This window comes from Epinephelus lanceolatus, chromosome 22 (genome assembly GCF_041903045.1).
Source record: "Epinephelus lanceolatus isolate andai-2023 chromosome 22, ASM4190304v1, whole genome shotgun sequence".
NCBI classification, from domain to species: domain Eukaryota; kingdom Metazoa; phylum Chordata; class Actinopteri; order Perciformes; family Serranidae; genus Epinephelus; species Epinephelus lanceolatus.
Window position 1 is genome coordinate 5312763 of NC_135755.1, and position 25103 is coordinate 5337865.

At 39.6% G+C, this 25103-nt stretch overlaps 2 protein-coding genes across 9 annotated transcripts; one reads left to right on the plus strand and one right to left on the minus strand.

The window, feature by feature from the left end:
* Positions 1 to 266: 266 nt before the first annotated feature.
* On the minus strand, positions 267 to 7094 carry LOC144459640 (uncharacterized). 5 transcript variants are annotated; one of them, XR_013488472.1, is made up of 5 exons: positions 7005 to 7094; positions 3901 to 4018; positions 2711 to 2964; positions 2499 to 2621; positions 267 to 1919 (listed from the first exon to the last, which is right to left on the minus strand). XR_013488472.1 is itself a non-coding variant. In XM_078163993.1 (4 exons), the coding sequence occupies exons 2-4, from the start codon at positions 3039 to 3041 to the stop codon at positions 1540 to 1542; spliced, it is 834 nt and encodes a 277-aa protein (XP_078020119.1). In that variant the 5' UTR covers positions 3042 to 4018; positions 7005 to 7051; the 3' UTR covers positions 267 to 1539. The 5 variants fall into 5 exon arrangements, 3 of the variants coding, with proteins under 3 accessions (XP_078020119.1, XP_078020120.1, XP_078020121.1); XR_013488473.1 differs by lacking the exon at positions 7005 to 7094 and adding an exon at positions 5507 to 6994 and having other exon boundaries at positions 2711 to 3006; XM_078163993.1 differs by having other exon boundaries at positions 2711 to 4018; positions 7005 to 7051.
* A 718-nt stretch (positions 7095 to 7812) lies between these two features.
* LOC144459637 (putative high affinity immunoglobulin gamma Fc receptor IB) lies at positions 7813 to 18042 on the plus strand. 4 transcript variants are annotated; one of them, XM_078163971.1, is made up of 9 exons: positions 7813 to 9979; positions 10254 to 10313; positions 11131 to 11391; positions 12042 to 12287; positions 12790 to 12942; positions 13019 to 13069; positions 14838 to 14912; positions 15986 to 16065; positions 17432 to 18042. In XM_078163971.1, exons 1-8 carry the CDS (start codon positions 9949 to 9951, stop codon positions 16042 to 16044), a joined length of 936 nt encoding a protein of 311 aa, XP_078020097.1. In that variant the 5' UTR covers positions 7813 to 9948; the 3' UTR covers positions 16045 to 16065; positions 17432 to 18042. The 4 variants fall into 4 exon arrangements, with proteins under 4 accessions (XP_078020097.1, XP_078020100.1, XP_078020096.1 ...); XM_078163974.1 differs by having other exon boundaries at positions 8728 to 9979; positions 11125 to 11391; positions 12814 to 12942; positions 17432 to 18040; XM_078163970.1 differs by having other exon boundaries at positions 8731 to 9979; positions 11125 to 11391; positions 17432 to 18039.
* The last annotated feature ends 7061 nt before the right edge of the window (positions 18043 to 25103 follow it).

Here is a 25103-nt window from a genome sequence, read left to right on the forward strand (position 1 = left end):
TCACATCTCTCTGCACCAAACTAAGTAAGGAATGAGTCCATCTCTCTCTCCATTGGTATGCGTATAAATAAATATGAAAAATAAAATCAGTTAATTACTCATATTCTTCCATTTACCGAAATTCAAATAACTTCCGTTGCCGTTGTTTAATAAATTAACTGTTTCAGGTCAAGTTAAACAAAATAATAATAATAATAATAAAAATAATAATAATAATATAATAATGATAATAATAATAATAATAATAATAATAAAGACCTCCAAAGTCAGATAATTTCACATTTATTTGGTTTCTGGACATCCAGCACGAGAAACTGTTCATTCTTCTGTTAATGACAAAAAACAGGAATACCCACAATGTAAATGTAAATGGTGATGTCACCAATCTGTGAGAACATTTCTTACATTTATGCACTAATGATCACAAAAATAAAACAATATTACAGTACATCAGTGGCAATACTTACATTATTGAAAAGAGAGCAATTTCATCAGAAAGTGTTTTTTAAAGAGTAATTGCAGCTTTATAGGTATTGTTATGATCTTAAATAATAATTTTAATAATTTTATTACAATGTTTAGACCTGGCATTGGGATGTCTTACTCTTATTCTTACTCATGTCATAAAATACAAACAAAGCCTTATCAGATTAGTTGTTGTCTGTTGGTAATCATTTAGCTCAAAGTAAAAGTTTAAAAAAAAAAAGTTAAAGCAGAACAAAACTTTTTTACACTCACAGGTCAGTATTTTTCCCTCAGCACAGCCCAGCTCTGTATGCATGCCATGATATCCTCACATATATCATACTGCATCACCACCTGATCACAAGCCTCACAATCAACTATATAACCCCTCATACCAATGTTTTTCAGACAATAAAAAATATGGACTAAAAAATAAGATGGCACCATTGTCGCATCTTTAAAAAACACAATATGTTAAGCTCTGAAAGTTTCATAATCTGTTCCAAATTAAAGCTTATTTTGAAATGCCTCCATGAACATGCTCCCTCTCTGCTTCATGAATTTGACACAAGACACCAGCACACCAGCAGAGTCAACACAACAGCTTCAACAAACGCTAACTGTTTGCATTACATTTGGACAATCAGTCTCATCATAGAGGTATTAGATTATGGTTAAGAAAAACAACAGTAAATACTGCAGTAACATTTGTATTTTGTATTTTTTGTGGATGTACTTCTATGTATGGATATGGGGATGTATTGTATGTGTTTATTTTTGGCTGTATCTTTGGCAAAGCATTGGTGGATGTATTTTCTAAATGGATTTACAGTTTAGTTTTTGTTTGTTTGTTCTGTGTGCATGTATTTTCTAAAGGCTGAGGGTTACATAAATGTACATTTCTAATGCTACTGTGATGTCCTTATCAAATAAACTATGAACTAAACTACAATTTCCTCTGAATCTCCTCTTTTTGTTTCTCTATCTCCTCCAGCTGCTCACTGATTTTCTCCTTGTAGTTTTCTGCTGCCTTCTTCCTGTCTGTCATTCTATTTATCACACTTTGTGTGTTAGTCAGTAGACCCTGTGTTTCCACTCTTGTTTCCTACCCTTCAACTGATTTTTGGCCGTTAACACAATGCTCTTCATCTCATGGTATCGGTCACTCTCTGCCATCTTCTCCACTGACTGAAGCTTGTTCTCAGTATCTGTAATGTTTCTCTCCATGTTGTCCTTTTGATGCTCTGTTTGATCTCTCTGTTCTTTCAGTTGTTCCCTCTGTTCCATCAGTGTTTTAACCACCAGCTCCAAGTCTTTCTCTTCTTCTTCATTCTTCTGTAACATTTCTTCAAGTTTTGCCTTTTTCTCCCCCAAATCCTCCATTTTCTTGCGTTCTGCCATGAGCTGCTCTGTCTCTGTCTTTGCTCTCTCAGCATCACGGTTCATCTTTGTCTCTGTGTGAACATAAAAATGTGTTAAATGTTGTTTTAGGCAGAGTTGAATTTGTAGAGAGAAGGTGTGAAAGTGAACAACACACATAGAAAGAACAGATAAGTGAAGTTAAAACTTAAAGCAATAATTTGTTAAAATAAGAGATGAAGATTTTACTGCATTGTTTCTGCTTGTATTGTTTATTGGTGCTGATGATTTCATCTTGTAAAGCACTTTGGTTGGCCTTAGGCTTTTAAATGTGCTATATAAATAAACTTGACATTGACACTGACATAAACAGTGTTTCATGACAAAATTCTCAAAGCCAGTCAGACTTTGTCTTAACCATATATACGTACTTCCATTCACCCTGCAGGGGGCTGAAGCTAATCCTAGCACAGGTCACCAGTGTGTACTCATACTTAAATACTAATAATTTAACTTCTGTGTTAAATTATTGTATGACATATTTTGATGTTCCCATGAAACACAACCTGACTTTACTTTCTCCTCTTACAAATATGAGTTTGTTAACATGTAGTCACCAGTGACATCTTGTGTTTGACTGTTCACATCACAGTCACAGAGCAGCAGTATTTTACCTTTGATTTTGTGTTGTCTCCATTTACACACGACAAAGGCCGCTGCAAAAAAAGAAGTGAGGAACACAACCACGAGAATGCTGACACGAGCAGCAGAACAAGACGAGGCCCCGAAGCAATCAGCTGAAATGATAAAACACACAACAGAGGAGTTAAAGAAAAACACATATCAGGCTGAAAAATTAGGATATTCAGGGGGAAAAAAATATCACCTGTAATGTGTATTTCTGTCTCTCTGGTCTGGTTGATGTTCCTCTGTTGGACTCTACAGGTGAAGCTGTTGCTGTGTCTCTTCTCCACAGTCACTCTGCTGCTGACAGTATAGAGGTCATCAGGACCTCTGACTGTCTCTGTAGGTCCAGCAGAGAGGAGCTTTCCCTCACCGTCCAGCCACAACACCTCAGGCTCTGGATACCAGCCTGCAGACTCACACTGTAACACCACTCCATTGCTGACTTTGGAAATCCTTACATCAGGTGAGGAGACAGAACCAGGGTGCACGTCATATCTTGACAAAGAAAGTCGACGACCAAACATCCACATTTGACAAGGTCAGAGTGAGGATGTGTTGCTCTGAGAGAGGAGCTGAAATGTTTGATGGCCACTAGTGCAGTTGGACCTTGGGAGGTCACTGATTGTGTACACGACTTATTCATGGCGCACGATAACTTTCACCACAACATTAGCTGTAACCTATGAGAATCACTGGGAAATACATCACTGCGCAGTGGGTTAATGGGTAACATGAGTGATCTAGAACATATTTAAACACAGTTTTCTTCGTCTTATGGCCTTAAACACATTGTCTCATGGCATGCTGGGAAACTCCACCTATTAATCCCCAACACACCACAATATGTTAAATGCACAATGATAGTTTTGTTTATTGTCCATAAACTAATTAGGTGAAATCAGCTTTATATATTTTTGTCAAATTAACGTAAAAATTGTTCACTTAACATAAAAAAAGTCAAGCTCACAAGGTTTGAGTTTTTGTGTCAAGTGATCATAAAGTCTGTGTCATTTTGACAATCCAGGCATTGGCGTAGACTTTGCATTAAAATTTAGCATCATGGATGGATTGAGGTTTACAGTGTGTCTCCACTGCTGTGTTAGTGCTTGAGAATGTTCTGGAATCACCAAAATGCATTTTGAAGATGGTCACATGCAGAGAAAGAAAAGATTGACTGTCAGCTTAAATAACCAGCCACTGAAAGGCTTATAGCCCGAGTCTATATCCAGTAAATCAAGATGGCCACAGGCAGGAATGACTTCTTGTCATGCTCTGTGGTGCATCTCACATTTTAGTGCATCACATTACCATTATTTTTACTGTATGATTTCTTACGGTATTATATTGAAACTCTGATCATGATTTCCTGTCTGTTTGTGTGTAATTTACCTCCACCAGAGTGTGTTAGGAGAAAGAAGACCACAGCAGGATGCATGATCAATCTCCTGAAGTCAATGAGCTGAGATGTCACAAGGAGTCTGTCCTTCATGTGAATCATCTTGGAGTGCTGGAAAAGAAAATAAGGCAACTGTAAAGTATGTGGGACCAGTTTAAACTAAAATATCTCTCTGTCTGTGAGCACAGTGGTGTTTTTTTTTTTTATATTAACTCCTTAACAATGTGATATAATATTGTATTGGTAACTTAAACAATCAAAACAACATGAACATGCAGTTAAGAGAAAAAGAGAGAGAAAACCAACAAATGATTTGTAAATAAATTAAATTAGATCAAATTAAATTAAATAATAAATAAATAAATAAAAGCCCCTCACCCTCATTTTTATGTAGATTTACTCATTCACTATTTCTGTCCATTTTCAAAGGATGACTGTGAAAAAAGGGCCATAATAAAACTACACACAACCAGTGAAGCAGAGATAAAGGCTGAAATAAAATAAAATAAAATAAAATAAAATAGATTAAATAAAATGCTCGTAGCAGTTTGGCTTCACAAATTGCATTTACAATGCAATATCTGGACATGGAAGAGGACACAGAAGAGAAAAAATAAAAATTAATTAATAAAAAGTTAAATATGTTCCTTTAGTTATCTTAACAAAGTCAGGTTTCAGAGCATAGGCGGAGTTTGAGATTGGTGCCAGGTAGTGGCGGCTGCTGGACTTTCAAACAGGGGAAGCTCACTTTAAGTTTACATCATAAAATGTGTCATATTGTAGTGAGGCAGTAACTTATAAAAGGAAGATTTAATAGAAGCTGTTTATCAACCACACTCATGCCATAGAAGCACAGCAACACACACCTCAACAATTTTCAGATGGGTTTAAACACCTGAACTGAGTACAAACAGTGAAAATGAGCTATATGGCTTATGGAAATAAGGAACTCTGGACGGCACTCTGTCAGGAGACTCAACTCACAAATATCTGCATGGGACTGAGCTCGAAATGCAACAATGCTGGTGTGTATTTCCAAAGTGCTGTCAATCACAAAGGGGTTCAGCCTTTTAGACAGTTCCTCCAATCATCATGCAGACACCGAGCATCCTCTCCGCTCACCACTCCATCAGGTCCCAGGGAAACTGAGCCTCCCTGGAAGTGACGATTTTGTCGCATTTAGCCAATGACCGTCTCGCTTTGCTGCATGAAAAAACCTGCTCAGCGCTGTCTCATAGGAATGCTTGAAGGCCTCGCGTCCACCGTGCTGACACGAGAATGTATGACAGGGAGGTCGCGTTTGAAAACTGGTGATAAACAGCTGACGTTTGAACATCATCCAGCGCATGTTTAATGCAATGTAAATTCTTATTTTAATGTAAATTCAATAGTGCATATTTGACCATTTCTTCTATGAAATTTTAGGGGAAGTTCAGCCTCCCTGGGCAAAAAAATCCGACTACAGGCCGAGACAGTTTTGAGATCTGACCCTGCCGCACTGGGTGAAGCATAACAATTTTACATACAACAGTGCATTAAAACTCATAAATGCTAAATAAACACCACAGACATTAAATTGCAAAGCAGATTTTAACTTACATTGCGAAATGTCCAAGTGGAGAAGTAAATGTATTTGTTTGCGCCCTGCGTATACGTCCACTATGGTCTCAGGTGACAGCTGTGATTTGATGTTGCTCTCGATGTGAAGTAGCGCAATGGATGAAAATCGCTGCTGGAGAGACCACAAGCGATGTATTTGCGAAGCAGTCCACAAGCATAGCAGGAGCATATGTGTGACCCAAAGCCCAGGTTGGACAGGTTTGTGCACCAGTGATTATTCCAGCGCTTGGAGAATTAATATTTAGCCCCACAAATAGGTAAGTAGTCTTTGTCTGCTTTGTATTTATTGGTCACCATTCGCTTCATGACAAAAAATTGGCATCTCTTTTATTTTCAAGCTTGCTCACGAAAGCAGTGTGACTCGAGCAGTGCATAGTTTGCAGAGCTGTATAAAACTGTCCATCTTTAGGTGTCCAAAGAGAGTAACTTTCTCCATCATGTAAATCTCCATTGTTACATCTACTCAGTCATTTACAGTACGGCCAAGTTGCCAACGTGCATCATCCATTTCCTGGTCAGAGCCTTTTTCCTTACTGCCAGCAATATACTCATTAAGTATTTGCCAATACCTTTTACTGAAGGGGGAATATTGCCTAAATATAGAACTTTGAAATCTAATGGTATATGAATACTAAAGATGGATTGTATTGCTTTGTGCATTTCTTACCAGTAATTCTATATATTTTGGCAATCCCAGAGCACATGGTAGTGGTTTGCAGTTTGACAGCCACTGTTCCTCCAGCATTGAGAACTACCATTATCATAGCATGCGGTCATAAAAGGAGTGATAAAAACTGAACATTTGTGCAGCGAAATTCTTATCACGCATGAGATTAAGTGCCCTTGCATTGAAATACACAGTATCTGGCCACTCCTCTGTCTCCTTCCTTTCCCCATCTGTCCGTTACATATTTTGTTGAGTAAACTTTTAGACTGTGGAGAGATTTATAGAGTCAAGAGATGACCCCTCTTTTAATATGTTATTTAAATGCATTCATAAATAGTTAAATAAAATATTTACCGGCTGCTTTACTAGCTTCTAATGTCATCTGTCTGTATAATACTAGATGGGGATGTTTATCCAGAGTTTAAATCTATCGTCCAGCTTATTTGGTGTAAAATCTAAATCATATGGACTCTTTCCTTTATTCTCAAAAACATTATGTCTCATTTGATTTTGCCCTTGTATTCATCATACAGTTATTCATTAATGTGTTTTTGTAAATCACATTTGCTTTCTATAGGCAAGTTCATAACTGTACATAATGACAGACGTCAACCTTGTTTAAAGTCATAAGCAACTGATTGGTGCGACTGAACAAACAGATATGTATTGAAGATGATTGCAGACAAAGATTGCAGTTAGACTACCAATCTGAAAACAGGCTATAAATAGTAACAGTAATAGCATGGTAAAAAAATAAATCACAAAATAATCCATTAAAGCATACATTTTTCATGTTAACATCCTACATACCTTTTCGGTGCGTTTCAGAGCTGCCTCAACGCAATGAAAAGCAGGCTGCACGGTCAAAGTCCAGAATGAAACAGCCTGAATCTAAACCAACAGTGCTTTTACCCCACACCCTCTGTAAATAGATAATGTGTGCTATGACTTTGTGTTGTCTTTTAGAGTCATATTAATTTTACAAATCTAAAATAATTTGTTTTATGAATGAGACTATTTTGCATTGATACAGTTGTTTTCTTTTACTGTAAATGAGTGTTTAAATTAAAGTATCTGCATCCTGCCTTCTAGACTAGACATATCGGGTGAAATTGGGCCAATCAAAAACTTATAATCATCAGTGACTTATTTTTACTGTCTGATGTCAAAGCTCAATGTTGGTTTGATATATGAAGAATAAAAAATGGTGTGTTTGTGTGTCCTCGCAATGCACTTTCGTTTTCTTTCAGTCTGTGTACTTATGACCTGAACTTTGGACCTGTTATCTGTTGTTATCTACAGTGGCACATAAGTGGATGAAACAAGGAAGTTGTGTCAGAGGAAAATGTGAACAGTAGTAATAGATCTCTCTGTCAAAGTGGCTCGGCAGCTCAAGTAAACATGCACATGGTGTGATATGAGGCTGACTGACAGCAGAGGGCAGAGTGGGACTTGTATTGAGTCAAAAAGTGTGGAAGTGGGTTGACATGGGTTGAGAGGAGAGAAAATATGTTACCTTTATGTTTTCTGTCAACACGTCCTCACTAGTGATGGCCAAATGAGGCCTCATGAACCACTGTCTTTATTTTCTGAAGCCACTAGATGGCGCTGTCTGTTCAACAAAGCACATTTCACTGCCAGTCCTTCAGCCTTTATCTTCAAACCAAGAGTGCCTGGTGGGGTCAGAAAATACAGAAAGTGGTTCATGAGGCTTCATTAGGCCATCACTGGTTCTCACCCCAAGCTGTCATATATCCCCACTTTGCCAGTGGACTTTCACGTCTACTATTATGCACTAGGTTTCCTCATGTGTCCGCTGTTAACTTTCCTGGACGCCGCAACCAACGCTCAGATGTCAACAGAAACACATGGTCCTATTCCCAGTGAATCAGATTTGGCCTAGACTGGACCACATTATCATGCTGATGAAGAATTATGTATGAAATCTTTATATGAATATTTCCTTTCATTACTAAACTTTATGCTGTTACTTGCCCGCTCACCCACCTCTGTACATACTCCTTTGTAAAGCACATTTGGGTGTGTGCTTGTGAGGTTGTGTGTGTGTCAGCATGTGTTTGGCTGTTTAAGAATTACATCATTTTTGGAGATGTGTGTTGGTGTGTATGTATTGAATATGTGTAAACGTTATGGTACTTGTTTGGGGGAATCAGCAAATCATAAATTGGTGGCCAGAGGGAGGTTTAGCCATGACTACATGACCCCCAGATATGTATATGTGTACTGTTCTGTGTGTTGCTATATGTTGTGTATTTTATTTGTCTTAATAAAGAACAAAAACATGCTTTGGTTTAAAAGAAATCATGGTTTAGCTTATTATATTCATACAGGAAGTAAACACCGTCTTCCAGGGTGAAAGTCCAGGGTTTGTTGGACCTTTCCACCACCCTATATAGGGACTTTCAGCTCCTTATATTATGGTAGCCTTTCAACCTGACGCTGTATCATACCACTGCGACAGGTGCTGTCAGACCGGGCCCTCCCCATCTCTCCCTTGTGGCCCCGCACATATACCCCCGAGGCTCGGCTCTCCCTCTCCATGGAGAGCCCTTGGCTACGCTCCCATGGCTGACCCTCACGCCCTCCGGCCGGGCCCGGCCCCACCTCACCCTTCCCCTCCCTCCGGGGCTCCGGGGAACCGAGTTCTGTCTTCCTTTTTTTGGGTTTAGCCGTGTAGGCAGTTGTAGCCAATGCTGGAATAGTTATTTTACCTGGTGCACTGTTCGCCATTGCCACTTGCTCTCCCCTTCTGCCGGCGGCACAGGAACGTGCATATGCAGTACAACAGCCAATAGGAACGCAGTGGTCTGAGCTGACCTTTGATTGGTTGATGCACATCGGTGCGATACTGATTCTTTAGAGGCTGAACACAGAGCCATGGTGAGGTGCAGAAACCTAGTGTTTGTCTCAGACCACTTGATTTACATTATGCTTAGAGGATATTATAAAATTTTTACTCAGTTATACCAAAACAATGTTGCCTATTGGAGCTTTAAGTGCTATAAAGGTCATTTTAATAGAGACAGTTTGTAAGATGTGGATGTTATGATCTTGATAACTGTCGCATTACATCCTGACACCACCTGACGGTGTATCATACCACCATGAAAGGGGGGTTTGCTGGAGCTTATCCCGCTGACATTGGGCGAAAGGCAGGGTTCACCCTGGACAGGTCACCAGACTATCACAGGGCTGATACATAGAGACAGACAACCATTCACACTCACATTCACACCTACGGACAATTTAGAGTCACCAGTTAACCTGCATGTCTTTGGACTGTGGGAGGAAGCTGGAGCACCTGGAGGAAACCCACACTGACACACGGAGAACATGCAAACTCCACATAGAGGGGCTCGTCCACCCCTCACAGCAAGAGGGTTCCAGGTTCAAACTCAGGGTGGGGGGTTCGAACCTGGATGAGATGTCCTGATAGTGTTTGTAAGTGGTGAAGCTAAAAAAAAAATAAACTAAAAAAGTCAGCTCATCTCCAAACTCAATATGTATATTTTTTTCTTTTCTGTCCATTAGAGTCTCGTCTTTGGCATTCCTCTCATATACTCCAAAAATTAAGCTCTGTGGCGCCACCTGTTAAGACTGTACATTATTTTTCTGAACTCAGAGCAGCTCTGTCTGCTGTTTCCTCATCAGCAGAGCAACAGGAAGAGGAAGTTCTGACTTCAATTATATTTCAAATTCAGTCTGATGTTCAGACAGTCAGCAGCAAGACGACATGGAGGTCACAGCGCTCTGCATCAGACTGTGTGAGTACTGAGTCTGTCCAGTGTTCACACAAATATATTGAGACAATAATTGTTTGTTTCTTGGGTTTGAGGGCAAATAGATATGATTTATCTAAAATACACTGATACTCTTTGCATGTATTCTCTGGAAAGAACTAAAGCACAGGTAATAAAGGGAGCTGTAATCTACTTTCTGATGATTGACCAAATATTAGATATGTTCACATGTTACAGTTATGTTATACCGTACGTGTTAAACATTACATCTCCTATAACAGCTCTCTTATCTTTTCAGTGATGACTGTGTTGTTGCTTCTGGTTGCACATGTTGACCTCAGTGATTGTCAAAGAGCTGGTGAGTAGCATTTTGATAATCAGACATACTTTACAGTACAAAAATGTATGCATAGCTGGCATCATTGTGACGTCATCTTAGGCTTCAAATACATCATATTATCCCCAAGTTGACAATCACGGGCTAAGAAAATATAATTTCAACTTAAACTTTTCAGTTTCTTTTCTCTAGTGTTCACAATTGATAATATCTGAATATAGAAATAAATATATAGCAAATATAATATATTACAGCTTCTTATGTTTCAAGTTAACATGAGCCAGAATTTGTGTTTAAGGATAACTTTTTAAACATCTGAAGAGTGCGTCATCGTGCCATGCTTGTCCAAATCCAACTGCGCACATTTTAATGTTGCTGCATTTAAGCTGTGAAAGAGGAATATATGTTTTTAAATTTATACCTAAAAAAACATTATTAAAGTGCGATGTATGAGATAGTTATCGATAGTCAGTGAATGACTTTAAGTAGATGGTAGTCCATAGGCCCCCAGTTTGGAGGAGCAGGCTGGACTGCAACATGTAAGATACTGCTGTGTGCTGCTGTGGAGGGGTCAGTAACAACACATATTTTAACCACCTAAAAAAATCAGTTACATTTAATTTTAGGTGGCTAAAATATTATTTTTTTGCCAAACCTCCCTCTTCAGCAGAACATTGCTTAGCTTTCATGTCAGACTCCTGCCTGCTTCTCCAAACTGGGGCTGTGCTGACTGACATCTACTGTGTGTAATACACTAAGGACCTCATACAACCCCATTTAAAACACGGAGCTATCTCTTTAATGCATCTCATCCTTTGTGTCTCTGTGTCAGATGCAGGTTTCCCTCAGGTTGTTCCAAACCGACAGCAGTTCTTTGAATATGAGCCCATTACTGTCACCTGTGAGGGTCTGGAGGGACTGACTGGATGGAGAGTGGTGAGGAGGATCGGAGGTGATGTTAAAACATGTGCTGCTTCCTGGTCAACGTCAACAGGACCCTGTAAAATAAAGAATGCCTTCGCAGTAGCTGACAGTGGAGAATACTGGTGTGAAATGGGAGGAGCAAAGAAAAGCAACACTGTCAACATCACTGTCACTGGTATGCAAATACTAAAATGCTAAGTAGTGCAAAGTTGTCACAGTTTTAGTCTGTGGACATCTCAGTTTGAAGATTTATTCATTTATGTGTCTAGTATGTTATATAAAATTCCATGTAATATAATCAAGTATTGGTGTCCACACTGGTATCAGATTTGGAAGTACACTTTTGCCTTACCTACTGCTCAATATGTGCTGACACAACATAGCATGACCTAATACGTTCAATAAAACATTACTTGTTCCCAGACAACGTTTGTGTGTGGGGCCCATGTGACTTGTGAATGTGCTGAAAATGGACCATATGTGATATTGTCCATGGGTTCCTTATTGGCCACATGCCAGTTGCCTACATAGGTGGGTTTACCCAAGTGGGCCCCACATAGGTAATAGTAGGACTACCTCGGTTCCAAATGGGTATGGGCCAAAAATGGGCATCTTATCTGGGTTAACCCATCCATGTAGGCAAATGGATCCCATGGACAATCCCACATAAGGCCCATTTTAACACCCATTAGCTACTCACATGGGCCCCCCACATAAACGTTGGCTACGTTAACATATCAAAACACAAGAACTGTCTGCCACATTGAGCGGCTTTTTCATTGCATAGCAGAGACTTTCAAACAGTCTAATTCACATATTCTTCAGGTGGCTCTGTGATCCTGGAGAGTCCTGCTTTTCCTGTGATGGTGGGAGATGATGTAACTCTGCACTGCAGAAACAAGCAGATGTCCTCCAACCTCACAGCTGCATTTTTTAAAGATGGCCACTTAATGGAGAACAGCTCTATGGCAAACCTGACCATCAACAGTGTTTCCAAGTCTGATGAAGGACTCTACACGTGCAGCATCCCTGAAGATGGACAATCATCAGCGAGCTGGCTGATTGTCAGAGGTAAGACATACCAGTGTTTAAAATAAATCTGACAATGCTTTGTACCTTACCTATGTCTAGTTCCATGTTTAAAGCTTGATAGGCTCATCACAAATGACTCTTGTGACTCACTGTAACCTGATCTGCAGTCTAGCTTAATATGGATTACAACTGAGAATAGTCAAGAAGACCTGTTGGTCTGAAAACTAAAGCTGAGGTGTGAGGATGTCCTAAACTTTACAATTTCAGAAAAATATTAAATTAAGGAATGGACACAGTAACTGTATGGACTAAGTTTCATTTTAAAGAAATACTAATATTAAACCAGCTCTATGTCACCATGGTGCAGGCAGTGAGCAGAAAATCGGTGGCAACACAGGGGCCACCTTACAGTAACACCACTCATCTGCACACACTGCCCACACCATGGAGACACAGACCTGGTTGAAAATCAGCAAATTATCCCTTCACATTGATATCACAGAGTGCATTTTACAGCATTAGGATCATGTCTCATGTACAGAACATACCGTTACCTCTCCAGCAGCTGACAAGGTGCCTCATCGTGGCCTTCAGCTCCCTCTGCTGCTCTGCATTACTGTCAGTGTTTTCTTGGTGGTTCTGCTGCTGTTGATGGGATTACTGCAATGTTGGAAACATCAAACAATCACAATAGGTACAGAGAATAAAATAAAGATACCATTTTAAGTACTGTGACAAAATACTAAAGGAGGGCTCCTTTTAAATTCCAGATATCTCAGCCTCTCCTCCCTCCATCCAGTCTTTCTGTTCTCCACTAACAGGTGAGAATTACCTTTCATTCATATGTATGTACATATATTCATTCATATACATATATATATATACATATCCATCGTTGTAAAGTTACCCTGGCTACACTGTCTGCTTGAGCAGCACATGTGCATGGTTGCCTGTTACTGAGACCACTGTATTTTCACAATACATTTACACAATTCCACAAGCCAATGCATTGTCAACAACATGGTCATGTAAATATTTCACAGTAAAAAGCCTCATGTCAACAAAAGAGGGGATTCTTTTCACAGAAACGTTGTCAGGGTGCTATAATTTTGAAACGAAAACAGGACAGGTCAAGTAAAACATAATTATTTATATTTCTTCAGGTCTGTCAGTGATTTCGACATTGTAGTGAAAGGAGGTATAACACAGGCACCGAAATAAAAACAGGTTCTGTGATGCACATGGGGTGCTCATGCAAGCAGTGCGGCCCAGCCTTAGAGCAGCCACACTGCCTGTGTGAGCAGTGCTGCTCAGCTGCAGAACATCTGTGGAATAAGAGTCTTGCCTGCTCTTCTTTGTGATGCACAGTTTCAGTAAAGGTAGATAGTAAAAATGGCCTTTAACTATTTGCCAAAGACATGACAAAATACAAATATTTATTTTTAACTCAACTTTTCATTTTCATTTTCATTTTCATGTTTATTTGATAGGGACAGATACATATACACAGAGAATTGCACAGCAATTAACCAATGCGATGTATCACAGCATTTATAGCTACTGCTAATTTCCAATGCCCGTCCCTAGAAGGGCCTTTTCCTAAAGAGATAAATAAAAATCCTCTGACAATGTTTCTGTCGACAGAAACATTCAGGGTCATAACTGAATGAATTACTGACTTTAAATTGTGCAAATACAGCTGATAGAGTAGCAGGCAGCTCTGCAGCAGCTTTGCCTGTGTGAACACCACACACATGCAAGCCACAGCAGTTCAGTGAGGTAGCTGTCACACATCGCTCATGCAGGCTGTGCAGCCCTGGTGTTAGGCCCTATAGAAACAATATATTAGCCTAATGTTATTCATTGTCCTCAGGCCTTCCAAAACGCGCCATTGACAGACTAACCAAGAAGAGAGAGCGAGTTTATCAGTCCAGTTCTACCCAGCCCCACTTGATTCTGCTATATACAGTTTAAAGCTCTTACTGAGCAGGAACATTTTTATTCTGTTAACTCTTTATCATTTAAGTCATTTTAGACTCCATCTGCACTCTGACATAGTCCCCTGTTGACCTTTACATACAGTCAGGCCCACACAGAAATAACTGGGACCCTGAAAAGGTCCAGTAAGTGGAACTTCCCCAGATTTGCTTTATATTGACGCATGCATATGCTCACTCTCTCCTAGATTAGATCGGTAAATTTCTCAGTTTTTTTTTTTTTTTTTTTTTACGATGTTGCATTTCTCATACCATTTTCAGAATGGAGGGTTGTCATCATGAAACATACTAAATTTTACCAAAGCAACAATAAACACCTTGTTCATTTTTTGTTTTTTTAAAAAGAAATGAATACTGTGTTTATAACATAGTCCAAGGTCTCGAGAACCACAAACAAAACATGGAAGTTAAAACAATTGTTAGTGTATTAAAAAATATGGATCCATTCACTTATATCATAATATTTATAGGAATATATTTATAGAGTTTTTTGTAAGTTAGCTAGTTCGCTTTGGAAACAAATTATTTTATTATGTGCCAGTTTTTATTTTTGTCTGCCCATATACCTACCTGCTACTTTATTATGTTTCAGTGGCTGAAGTGGAAAGTGAAGCTGCTCCGAACTGGGAAACATATGCTGTCATTACAAACCTCAGGAGGGTGTATGGTAATTAAATATAGTGGTATTTAAGTTGACCTTTAGATTAAAGTTTGCAGCAGTGCCTCTGAGCAGACATTACTTTAAAATGGCACTGAATTACTAGTCTGACATTTATAAACTCTGTTTGAATGTACATTCAATTTTAGACTGTGTTGCACTGCACCTGCTTCAGGAGCTGTCGGCCCCAGTGATAGTTCTTTTATAGCGACCCAGACAAAAACCACACAAGAAACCCACAGACAGAAAAAGGTAGATGGGCCCCTCAGTTCATCATGTAGCAGCTCCTGTTTTGGCTGCACTTACAGTCACAGGAGAGGTCAAGTTAAGTCAAGTAGCTGCCATGTAAATAGGAAATGCATGCTTTAGGTTTATTTATAGCAGGACATCAAGTACTTTACAGTATGTCACCTTGCAGCTTCATGTGCTGTATGGGTAAATGAATGGGTGGTCAGTATTTCATAAATACACAAAGAGGCCATTAATCAGAGCACTCATATTCTGTAGTGAATCTGTTTTCAGACATTTTTGATCTAGATACACCTGCATTGCCATAAATAACACAGACGGAAAACAAGTGTATCAGTCCAACAGATCAAATAGGGAAACAATTGTATGTGTTGTGATGAAAAATATTAATATTTTATGAAAGGAATTACATTTAAATCAAAGATTTGACTCTAAATCACAAGTCTAATAACAAGATAGTGAAGATGTTGACTTGTTTTGTCAAAGTCAAATGGTAAAGCATTCATTCATCCTTAAAATGTGGAGAACAGGGTCAAAAAGTGTCAATATTCTTTTAGGATTTGCTTGCTTAAAAAATGAGAAATTACGAAGGTTTAACACAAGTATTAAGTCAGGTATCATCTGTATAAAAATGATTTTAAAACACAATGGAAGTTGTGGATGGTGTAACAGGGGGAAAAAAAACATTTTATAGATAAAGAAATGGGCCAATTACCGAGGCTTGTTGTACCCCACATTCAGTCATAATAGTGGTATAATTACCTGTTTCTAAATTATTGTTCAAATATGTATTTATGTATGTCTCAAGCTTTCTGAAACTGTGTCTCTGTCAGATAATGAAGAGCCCTTATTTATGCCTGTTTACCACACCTTAAGCCTGGGGACAGCTTGACACACAGTCCACTATGGAAAGGTAATATCACTTAAAGCAACACTTCCCATTCTGGAAATTTTATGTTTTTCTTTTTTTAGGTTAAAATGCTATTAATAAGCTGATGGCACACTAAAATGCCCCCGCCTCCGACCAGGAAGAGTGAGTCTGTGAGATAACAAATAGGCTAGTTCAGGGGCGGACTGGGACAAAAAAACAGCCCTGGACTTTCACTCGGCCCAGCTCACAACAACCGGTGCGCGGAAACTCATCAGCCCCAGACACGGGTGTCAAAATACTTGAATCTTAACACATGAAACTATACCTTCCAAATTAAAGCAATAGCACCGATGTTGACTAGATGTTGTGTTAAGAGCATAGTGTAGAATACTCACTGAGAAATAAACGACACAGTCCAGATGTCTCTCTGCTGAACAATACAAAGCAGGTGACTGCCTGAAACACACAAGACATGGTATGAGTTATGATAAATCACAATGTAAAGAGGATGTAAGGTCTCTCCCATCTGCACCTGCTGCACACAGCTGCTCGATTTGCGGGACGTATGCGCTTCCTTCTTCTTCAATTTGATTGCCGGCCGGCCGGCTCATAGATATCTATGGGCCGGCTGGCATCCAATTTAAAGGCTGCCTCCTAGCGGACTGGATGTGGAACAGTAGATTATCAGTGAGAAAAAGGGAAAAAAAAAAAAAAAAAAAATGGTAATGACTGCGTGGCGGCCACCGGCCGTCCTGGAGTACCAGCTGTTCTGTGATTCTTCAGAACCTCCAGATGGCCAGTCCGCCCCTGCGCTAGTTTGTGGATATAAACTTTTCTCCGTAACATGGCAGACAAATTTGGACCACTTTTTCCACCTCCAGCTGGTCCAACAGGGAAATCAGTTGGCAAAAGAAATAATATTGCAGAAAAAGCTAGCACTATGACAGAACAAGTCAGCCGATGTTGACCCAAGTCAACATCGGCTCTGCTTTTGAGCGATGGCGAAGACTGACGCAGCTTCATCCTGAGCTGAAAAGGGACGAGATGGTTGCAGAGTTTCTGCTGGCCAGGTATTTTTAGTTTGCCCCTAATGTAACATAGGCTATAACGCTATATATGATTCCTCCTCTACTCTTCTCTTGGCGTGTTGCACTTGCTCTCCTCTTTCGTGTATCTAATGTTACCACCTACATCTATCATAGACGTAATGAGGACGTAATGGAGGAGGAAGGAGTAGGCCTTTGGAGGGAGGTGGAGTTGCAGGAGGGGGGGTTGGGACTTTGGAGGGAGGTGGGAGTTGATGTTCAAACTTTTTCTAAGTGCCGTGTGAAATCCAAGAAAGAGTCATGAGTATTAATATCTTAACCATCTTGACAGCTGTAGTCTTTGTCTCCTGTGTGTCTTGCAGGTTACAGAGAGCAGAGACTAATGTCTGAAGAAGGAAGGAGAGTCTATTTAAAGCTTTGTAATGCGTGCAGGTCATGTGACAACACAAAGCTGTTTTGTTACAAATTTTAATCACCTCAACTGCAGAATGAAGGTTTTATGTCTGTTTTCTAAACATAACTGTTTTCAAATTGAATGCATTTGAGTGCATTGGTTGGGGAGTTGTGTTTGTTCATGACAAAAGACAATGACATATTTATGTGCTGTTAAGAAATGTATTAAGAAAAAAAGTTAAAGATATTTAGGTTATGTACATTTGCAAAGGGAGTGCATGTGTTGATTCTTAATTAAAGACAATCAATAACTTGTATGAAGTAAAAACAACCTAAAGACACAAGTCTTCTTCATCATCATCATCATCATCATCATCATCACATGAGAGTGAGAGCTTCGGCTAACTAACACCTCATTGTCTATTTTAAGAGATATGAGTCTCTAACAGTCAAACCACATTGCTCTGTCTGCTCTGTTCTCACATCTGGAGACATTGTTTAAAAGAAGAGAGCTGCTGCAGCTTTTAAATGCACTCACTGTGACTTCTGTGGTCACACTGCACGACTTATTTTGATGTAATGCTGATCTGAAAGTTGGTTTGAACATTTCTGTTGTTAACCATAATGTTGTCAAGTTTCAAATAAGAATGTAAAAATACTGTCAACACAAGACCTTTACCAAATATAAAGCTTACCAATTGTTAAAGGGGAACTAATGTTTTTTTCAACCTGGGCCCTATTTTCCAATCTACTTTTGTCTAAATGAGTGATAGGATGTTCAATATGTGACATTTCTCCAGTATGAAGCTAGGGCTGACCTGCCTGCAGCCTGTGAGTGTGAGCTATATTAAATAATAGGGCACTCAGACAGCGTCAAACAACGTCAAAATACGTCCACTAAAAGTGCATTTTTTTCACACAGATAGGCTCAGATTGTTAGTATAATTATCTGACAACATAACGGAAAAGAGAAATGAACGTCTGTGTTTACCTTTAGCTGGATTCAGACATGTTTCTCTGCCTGTTGCTGCTCCCTCTCTCTCCTTGTCCACTCTTCAATTTCAATTTTACCTGATTTTGACCAACTGGATCTGGATGAGCCATTTGAATTTGATAACCGCCCGTATTTATTTGAACACGGAGTACACGAACGTACATGGACACTACTCATTGAAAAGTGTTGAGAAGAGGAAGCTTAGTTGGAGGGACCTATGGAGTATGGAGGAGAGTGGTATTAGTTTCCTGGTAGGGGCTACATACAATGTGTTACCAACTCCCCAGAACCTAAAACTGTGGGTAAATGGGGACCCATCATGCCCATTGTGTTCACGTACCGCAACCTTAAAGCATATTTTGTCAGGCTGTAAAGTTAGCTTGTCACAAGGCCGATATACATGGCGACATAACCAGGTGCTGAAATGTATAGCTGCAGGAATCAAAGGGAAACAAAGACAGGTAAATTCAGAAGGTGTTAAGGATAGGAGTTTAGTAATTCAGTTTGTCTGTGAGGGGGAGAAATACAGAAGGGATAAGTTAGTAAAGAGGCAAGGGTGTGGCTGCCTAGAAGGTGCTTGTGATTGGGAAATGCAAGTAGATTTAGGGGGAAAGCTTGTTGTTCCCCAGGAAATACTTTGTACCAAGCAGCGGCATGTGTACTAACAGGAACTAAGAAACGAGAACATATTTCTCCTGTTTTAGCTTCTCTGCACTGGCTCCCTGTAAAATCCAGAACTGAATTTAAAATCCTACTGTTAACTTATAAAGCTCTAAATGGTCAAGCTCCGTCATATCTTAGAGAGCTCATAGTGCCTTATTATCCCACCAGAACTCTGCGCTCTGAGAACGCAGGGTTACTCGTGCTCCCTAAAGTCTCCAAAAGCAGATCAGGAGCCAGAGCCTTCAGCTATCAGGCTCCTCTCCTGTGGAATCATCTTCCTGTTGCAGTCCGGGAGGCAGACACCGTCTCCACATTTAAGACTAGACTTAAGACTTTCCTCTTTGATAAAGCTTATAGTTAGGGCTGGCTCAGGCTTGCCCTGTACCAGCCCCTAGTTAGGCTGACTTAGGCCTAGTCTGCCAGAGGACCTCCTATAATCCACCGGGCACCTTCTCTCTCTCTCTCTCTCCTCCAACTCGGCTTCTTCTCCGGAGCCTTTGTGCTCCACTGTCTCGCAGGTTAACTTATATCTCAGCGGTGCCTGGATAGTGTGACGTGTGTGGTTGTGCTGCTGCTGTGGTCTTGCCAGATGCCTCCTGCTGCTGCTGTTATCATTAGTCATACTTCTACTGTTATTATACACATATGATTATTGTCACATAATCAGATATTAATATATACTTTCAACATATTGTATCACAATAGCCAGAATTATGATATCATTACTTTCATTAATGCAGTGCTGTGCTGTTTGGGCTGAGACAGCCATGTGTAAGTAAGGTAAAGGAGGTTATTGGGTTGGTGTGGGGAGCAGTGAGACCTGGCATTAGGGGAGTGTCTCTGGGATGCCAGAGATCACTGTCCAGCCTCCTGGAGGTGTCGTGGGACCAACTATACGAAACACTGGTGAAAGGAGGTTCCCACCCGATGACCCCAAAGACATGTTAGTTATCAGCGCTCACTGGTCTGTTTAGTTAAGCCTTGCCATAATAGCTTATCATAGGGCTTAGGAGGTTATTCACTGAGTTCTTGTGTTTATTTGAATTGTTAAAACAAAACTCACAACTTTGGTTAATTTTTATGAAAAAACATTCTTATTCTTTTGATCAGTGGACCCTTACAGACTAAAGGAATATGAATAACTTACAGGGTTATCCAGGAATGCACACATATTCTGACTTTATGACAGCTTCAGAGGAAGGGAGTCACCACTTCTTTTTCTTAATGGCAGTAAATCTGAATGAATCACAATACAGTTGTCTCTGGTGCTCATGGTTTCAGTAAAATGAACGGAATGATCTAACTGTGGAGAATCTAACTGAGCTAACGATGTGTAGCATCTCCATATTGACAAAAATTGTATATTTTTATCTGTATGTGCGAGCTATCTAACATTAGCTCAAGTGGGAAGTCAAAAACCCGCTTTTGTACATCCAAAGAACTTCTAACACAGAACTGCTTGCTAACCAGACCAGGCCTCTAATTGAGACAGGCCTTTGTTTGTCTCTACAAAACAGTTAAATAAAAAAGCAAACAAAAATCAGAACAATAGAAAATAAGAAACATAAAAGAGAAAAAATTGCAGCACAACAGATGATGAAGTCAGTGAAGGTGTCGGGCTCAAATCAATCATGTGCCAATGACAAGAGGTGGGTCTTCGGCAGCAGAGTGTCTGTACTCTCAGCAGTTTTATACCAATAGGTAAGCTGTTTCAGAGTTTAGGGCGAGCCACTGCGAAGGCTTGGTTACCAGTGTTTTTGTGTCTACTGCTCGGAGCATCTGATCGGTTGACCTTAGTGTTCTAACTTGAGTATGAAGATACAAGAGTTCTCCTTAAGAGCAAGTAATTAACTCTCAAAATCAATCCTAAAACAGACAGGAAGCCAGTGGAGGGAGGCCAGTACTGGTGTTATGTGGTCCTATTTTCTTTTAATAGTTATAAGACGAGCAGTAGTCTGTGCTAACTGCAGATGACAAAGTGGCGACTGATCTACACCCACATACAAAGAATTGCAATAGTCTAGCTGAGAGGTAATAAAAGAATGAATAACTTTCGAGATCTTTGGTGGAGAGACAGATGGGCCTTTACTTTGGCTAAAAGTCTAGAAAAAACTAGACATCAGGGCAAGGTTGTTCAAATGTTGTAATCGAGACAAAAATGTTTTGGTTTTGGTAATACTTTTTTGTTTTTCTGCCATGGATCACGTAATCCAACTCACTTTTGTCCCGGTTGTTCAAAAAAACTGGATAGGATCACTCTCGGATTACCAGGACTTAAAGATCCTTAATTAATTATATTGTGTTTGATATTAACAGATATTTTGTTGAATATTTAATTAGCAAGAAATTCATTTTTTTATCCACAGCCATGTTTGCCTCACCCACTTTGTCATGATACGGATGCAATAATTCAAGTTGAAAATATTAATACATTTTTCAAATATTCATGACAACAACAGGTAGAACAGGGAGCATGGGTAAATTATTCATTTTTATTTCAACATTCAAAAGAAATGTTACACATTTTCTGCACTGTTTGTCTTTATGCCTTCAACCCACTGGGCCTAACTTGTAACTGAGGAAGAAACTAGAAAATGACCAGCAGATGGCAGCAAACAATAAGAACATATGCATAGATTTAAGTTTTAATGATTTAATTTTTATCTACTGTCATTTAACGTTCTTAATTCATATCCTTCTTTTAAATTAATGTCTTGACTTTACTAGACAGCTCACAGTTTATTGTATATTTCATTTCTTTATGATTTTAATAAATAAAAAACTCAAGTTCTTTTTCATTTTCTCCCTGTAATCCAGTCTGAATCCAGCCTTCTGCTGGGATCAGGGTAATCCTGATATTGTGGATCACAGTAATCCTTATCCTATTCAAATGTTTTGAGCAACACAAACTGGAGGTTTGATCTGTATAAAAAACTGGATTGAATTACCTGATCTTATCTGATCACAAAATCCTGTTTTTCCTTTTAAACAACAGGGCCCTGAACTAATTTGTTTTTCAAATTTGAGGGAGGTGTTAAAAATTGTTAAGTAAGATCATTGCCGTGGTTGAAAGAGACAAGCATTGACTACTGGAAGGAAATTAAGAAACAAAGAGTGGCCTCCTATACCCGCACTACTTTTACATATGCTCCTGACAGTCAGTCATACATCACATGGCCATTAGAGGTCCCTGTCAGGTAAATGTAAATTTACCATGGGCTTTTAATGAACAAATGACCAATCTAGTCCTTCTTCTGGTGATGAAAGGCTCCCTTCTGTTAAAGAAATGCTCAGTCAGAAATGCTATTTTACAGCTCATCCTGTCACTGTTTTATAATTCGTCAGAAAAACTTACTGCAGCGGTTTAAGATCTATAAAGAGATGAGCGAATCCTCTTTTGTGTTTATGTTTCGTAATGGTCTGACTTGAATTTTATTTCAGTTTCTTCTCTCTGGTCTTCTGTCTCCTCCAGTTGTTTTTTGATTTGCTCCCTGAGATTATCTAACACTTTCTTCTTCTCTGTAACCATGGTTACACCACAAAATATTGACCTTAAAAATACGTCTGTTTCCTGGTTACGTTTCTCAAGTTCTTTCTTTGCTGTATCAAGATTTGTATTCTTATATAGGCGCTGTTTTTCATCCCGTTTCTCTTCTGAGTCGTTTTTATCATTATTTACTCCTTTCTGTTTAATTTTCTCTACCCCTGACATAATCTCATCCCTTTGAATCTCTGTATCATGCAGTTGTAATGCCAAGTGATGCATCTGGTCATACAGATTATTTTTGTGATCCACTAAGAATTTATGCAGCCCTTCAACATCTTTGCATTCTTCTTCAACTTCCTTTAATTTTACATCAAGCTTTTCCTGATCCAAATCCTTGACTGTCGTGCTCTCAGCCATGACTGGAAGTGTTTCTCTTTTTTCCACATTAAGCGACTGAAGTTCTGTGTCGTTACCTAAAGCTGATGTTGTTGCTTTTGTTTTTTTTCTCATAAAGTTGTTGCCTGTTGTCAAACAAAAACAGAAAGTGTAAAATTGAGGAGTACAGACAGATAGTGATGGCCAAATGAGGCCTGATGAACCACTGTCTTTATTTTCTGAAGCCACTAGATGGCATTGTCTGTTCAACAAAGGTTTGAAAGCACATTTCACTGCCATTCCTTCAGCCTTAATTGTTAAACAAAGAGCGCCATCTGGTGGGTTCAGGAAATTAAGAAAAGTGTTTCATGAGGCTTCATTTGGCCATCACTACAGAGTATGCTGATGAATTACACTTACTATTTTGTTTCTCTCTCCATTTCCATACAACACAGACAAGCGCAAGAATAACAATGGAGACCACAGCCAAGCCGATGGCGACAGGAGCAGCAGAACTACACACAGCATTGAAGACATCATCTGTAATGATAAAACAAAGGAAATCAACAACTCAACCACAGATATTTGACACTAAAACAGTGAGCATATGAATACAGAACTCATTATCTACCTGGAACCTGGATGTGTGTCTCTCTGGTCTGGTTGATGTTCCTCTGTTGGACTCTACAGGTGAAGCTGTTGCTGTGTCTCTTCTCCACAGTCACTCTGCTGCTGACAGTATAGAGGTCATCAGGACCTCTGACTGTCTCTGTAGGTCCAGCAGAGAGGAGCTTTCCCTCACCGTCCAGCCACAACACCTCAGGCTCTGGATACCAGCCTGCAGACTCACACTGTAACACTGCTCCTCTGAGGTCATTGTCAGTCCTCATAAAGCTAACAGTGAGTGAGGAGACTGCACCTGATGAAAGATGAAAACTGCACATAATAGTTAGAACTAAAAAGTCTCAATTGAAATTCTTGGAAATACCAACAATTTGTCACCCCAAGTCATCAAATATCACCACTTTGTCAATGGACTTTCATGCCTACATATTACTTGCTCAATATCTATCATCGTCTGCTGTTGGTTTTCTCAGACAGGACGTCAACAAAATCACGTGATTAAGTTTAGGCAAGAAAAGGACATGGCAACCAGCAACCAAACGTCAACAAAAACGTGTGGTTAGGTTTAGAAAAAAACATCATGGTTTGGCTCTACCTTCATACCGGAAGCAAACACTGGCAAAAACATCATGGTTTGGCTCTACCTTCATACCGGAAGCAAACACTGGCTTCCCGGGTGAAAGTCCGGGGTTTGTAGGACCTATCCACCACCCTTGCTGCCCATGCTATACAGACTTTTAAGCTCCTTATATTACATTGTTACTGACAGCGCTTTTGACCATCCAGCAGTGTATCATACCAACACAACCAGTGCCATCTGGCTGTCTTATGAAATGACACCACGCATCTGCATATCATACTGCCACGATAGGTGCTGTCTGGCCTACTGGCGGTGTATCATACTGCTGCAATAGGTTACTTTGGCAATGCTATCTGACACCAAACTCACTGACAAAGCTGCAGTATTTGACGACTTCAGAATGAGAACAGGGTGGAAATTCAAACCAGCTTGTATAATCCAGGCAGGAAAAGTTAAAAACAAATGCTGTCTCATTCCTTAACAGCTACCAATCAACTGCTCTTCAACAAGTCAGATCTCACTTTCCTGCTGTAGATAAATGTGTTTCCACTGATTAACTGTCACATTGTGGTTCGGCCCTATAAAGCCAAAATAATTTATTCACTCACCAACAACAAGCTCAACAGTAGATTCTCTGCTCAGTGTGGGAATAAAGCACCTGTATTTCCCCTTATCAGAGATTTTTACTTTGCAGAGTTTCAGTGAAATGTCTCCATGTTTCAGTTTGGTGATGGACACTGATGTTCTCCCTACATAGGACTGATGTTTTTTCATCTCTAGTTCCACACCATCACGCCACACATAAACAAATCTAGGATTCAGGTCAGGTCTCGTCCACTCCACAGTCATGTCAGTGACATTAACAGCAGGTTCCAGATGGCATGGTAACATGATGTCTTGACCGACTGTTGCCACAAT

Excerpts from the sequence above, each read along its gene's own strand:
- LOC144459637 (XM_078163970.1), top strand. The coding sequence starts at position 9,949 with ATGGAGGTCACAGCGCTCTGCATCAGACTGT. Across the intron at positions 12,943-13,018 it reads ACATCAAACAATCACAATAG|ATATCTCAGCCTCTCCTCCC; the intron begins GTACAGAGAATA and ends TTTAAATTCCAG. Across the intron at positions 13,070-14,837 it reads TTTCTGTTCTCCACTAACAG|TGGCTGAAGTGGAAAGTGAA; the intron begins GTGAGAATTACC and ends ATTATGTTTCAG.
- LOC144459640 (XM_078163993.1), bottom strand. The coding sequence starts at position 3,041 with ATGTGGATGTTTGGTCGTCGACTTTCTTTGTCAAGATATGACGTGCAC. Across the intron at positions 2,622-2,710 it reads GACAGAAATACACATTACAG|CTGATTGCTTCGGGGCCTCG; the intron begins GTGATATTTTTT and ends TTATCATTTCAG. Across the intron at positions 1,920-2,498 it reads GAGACAACACAAAATCAAAG|AGACAAAGATGAACCGTGAT; the intron begins GTAAAATACTGC and ends ATGTTCACACAG.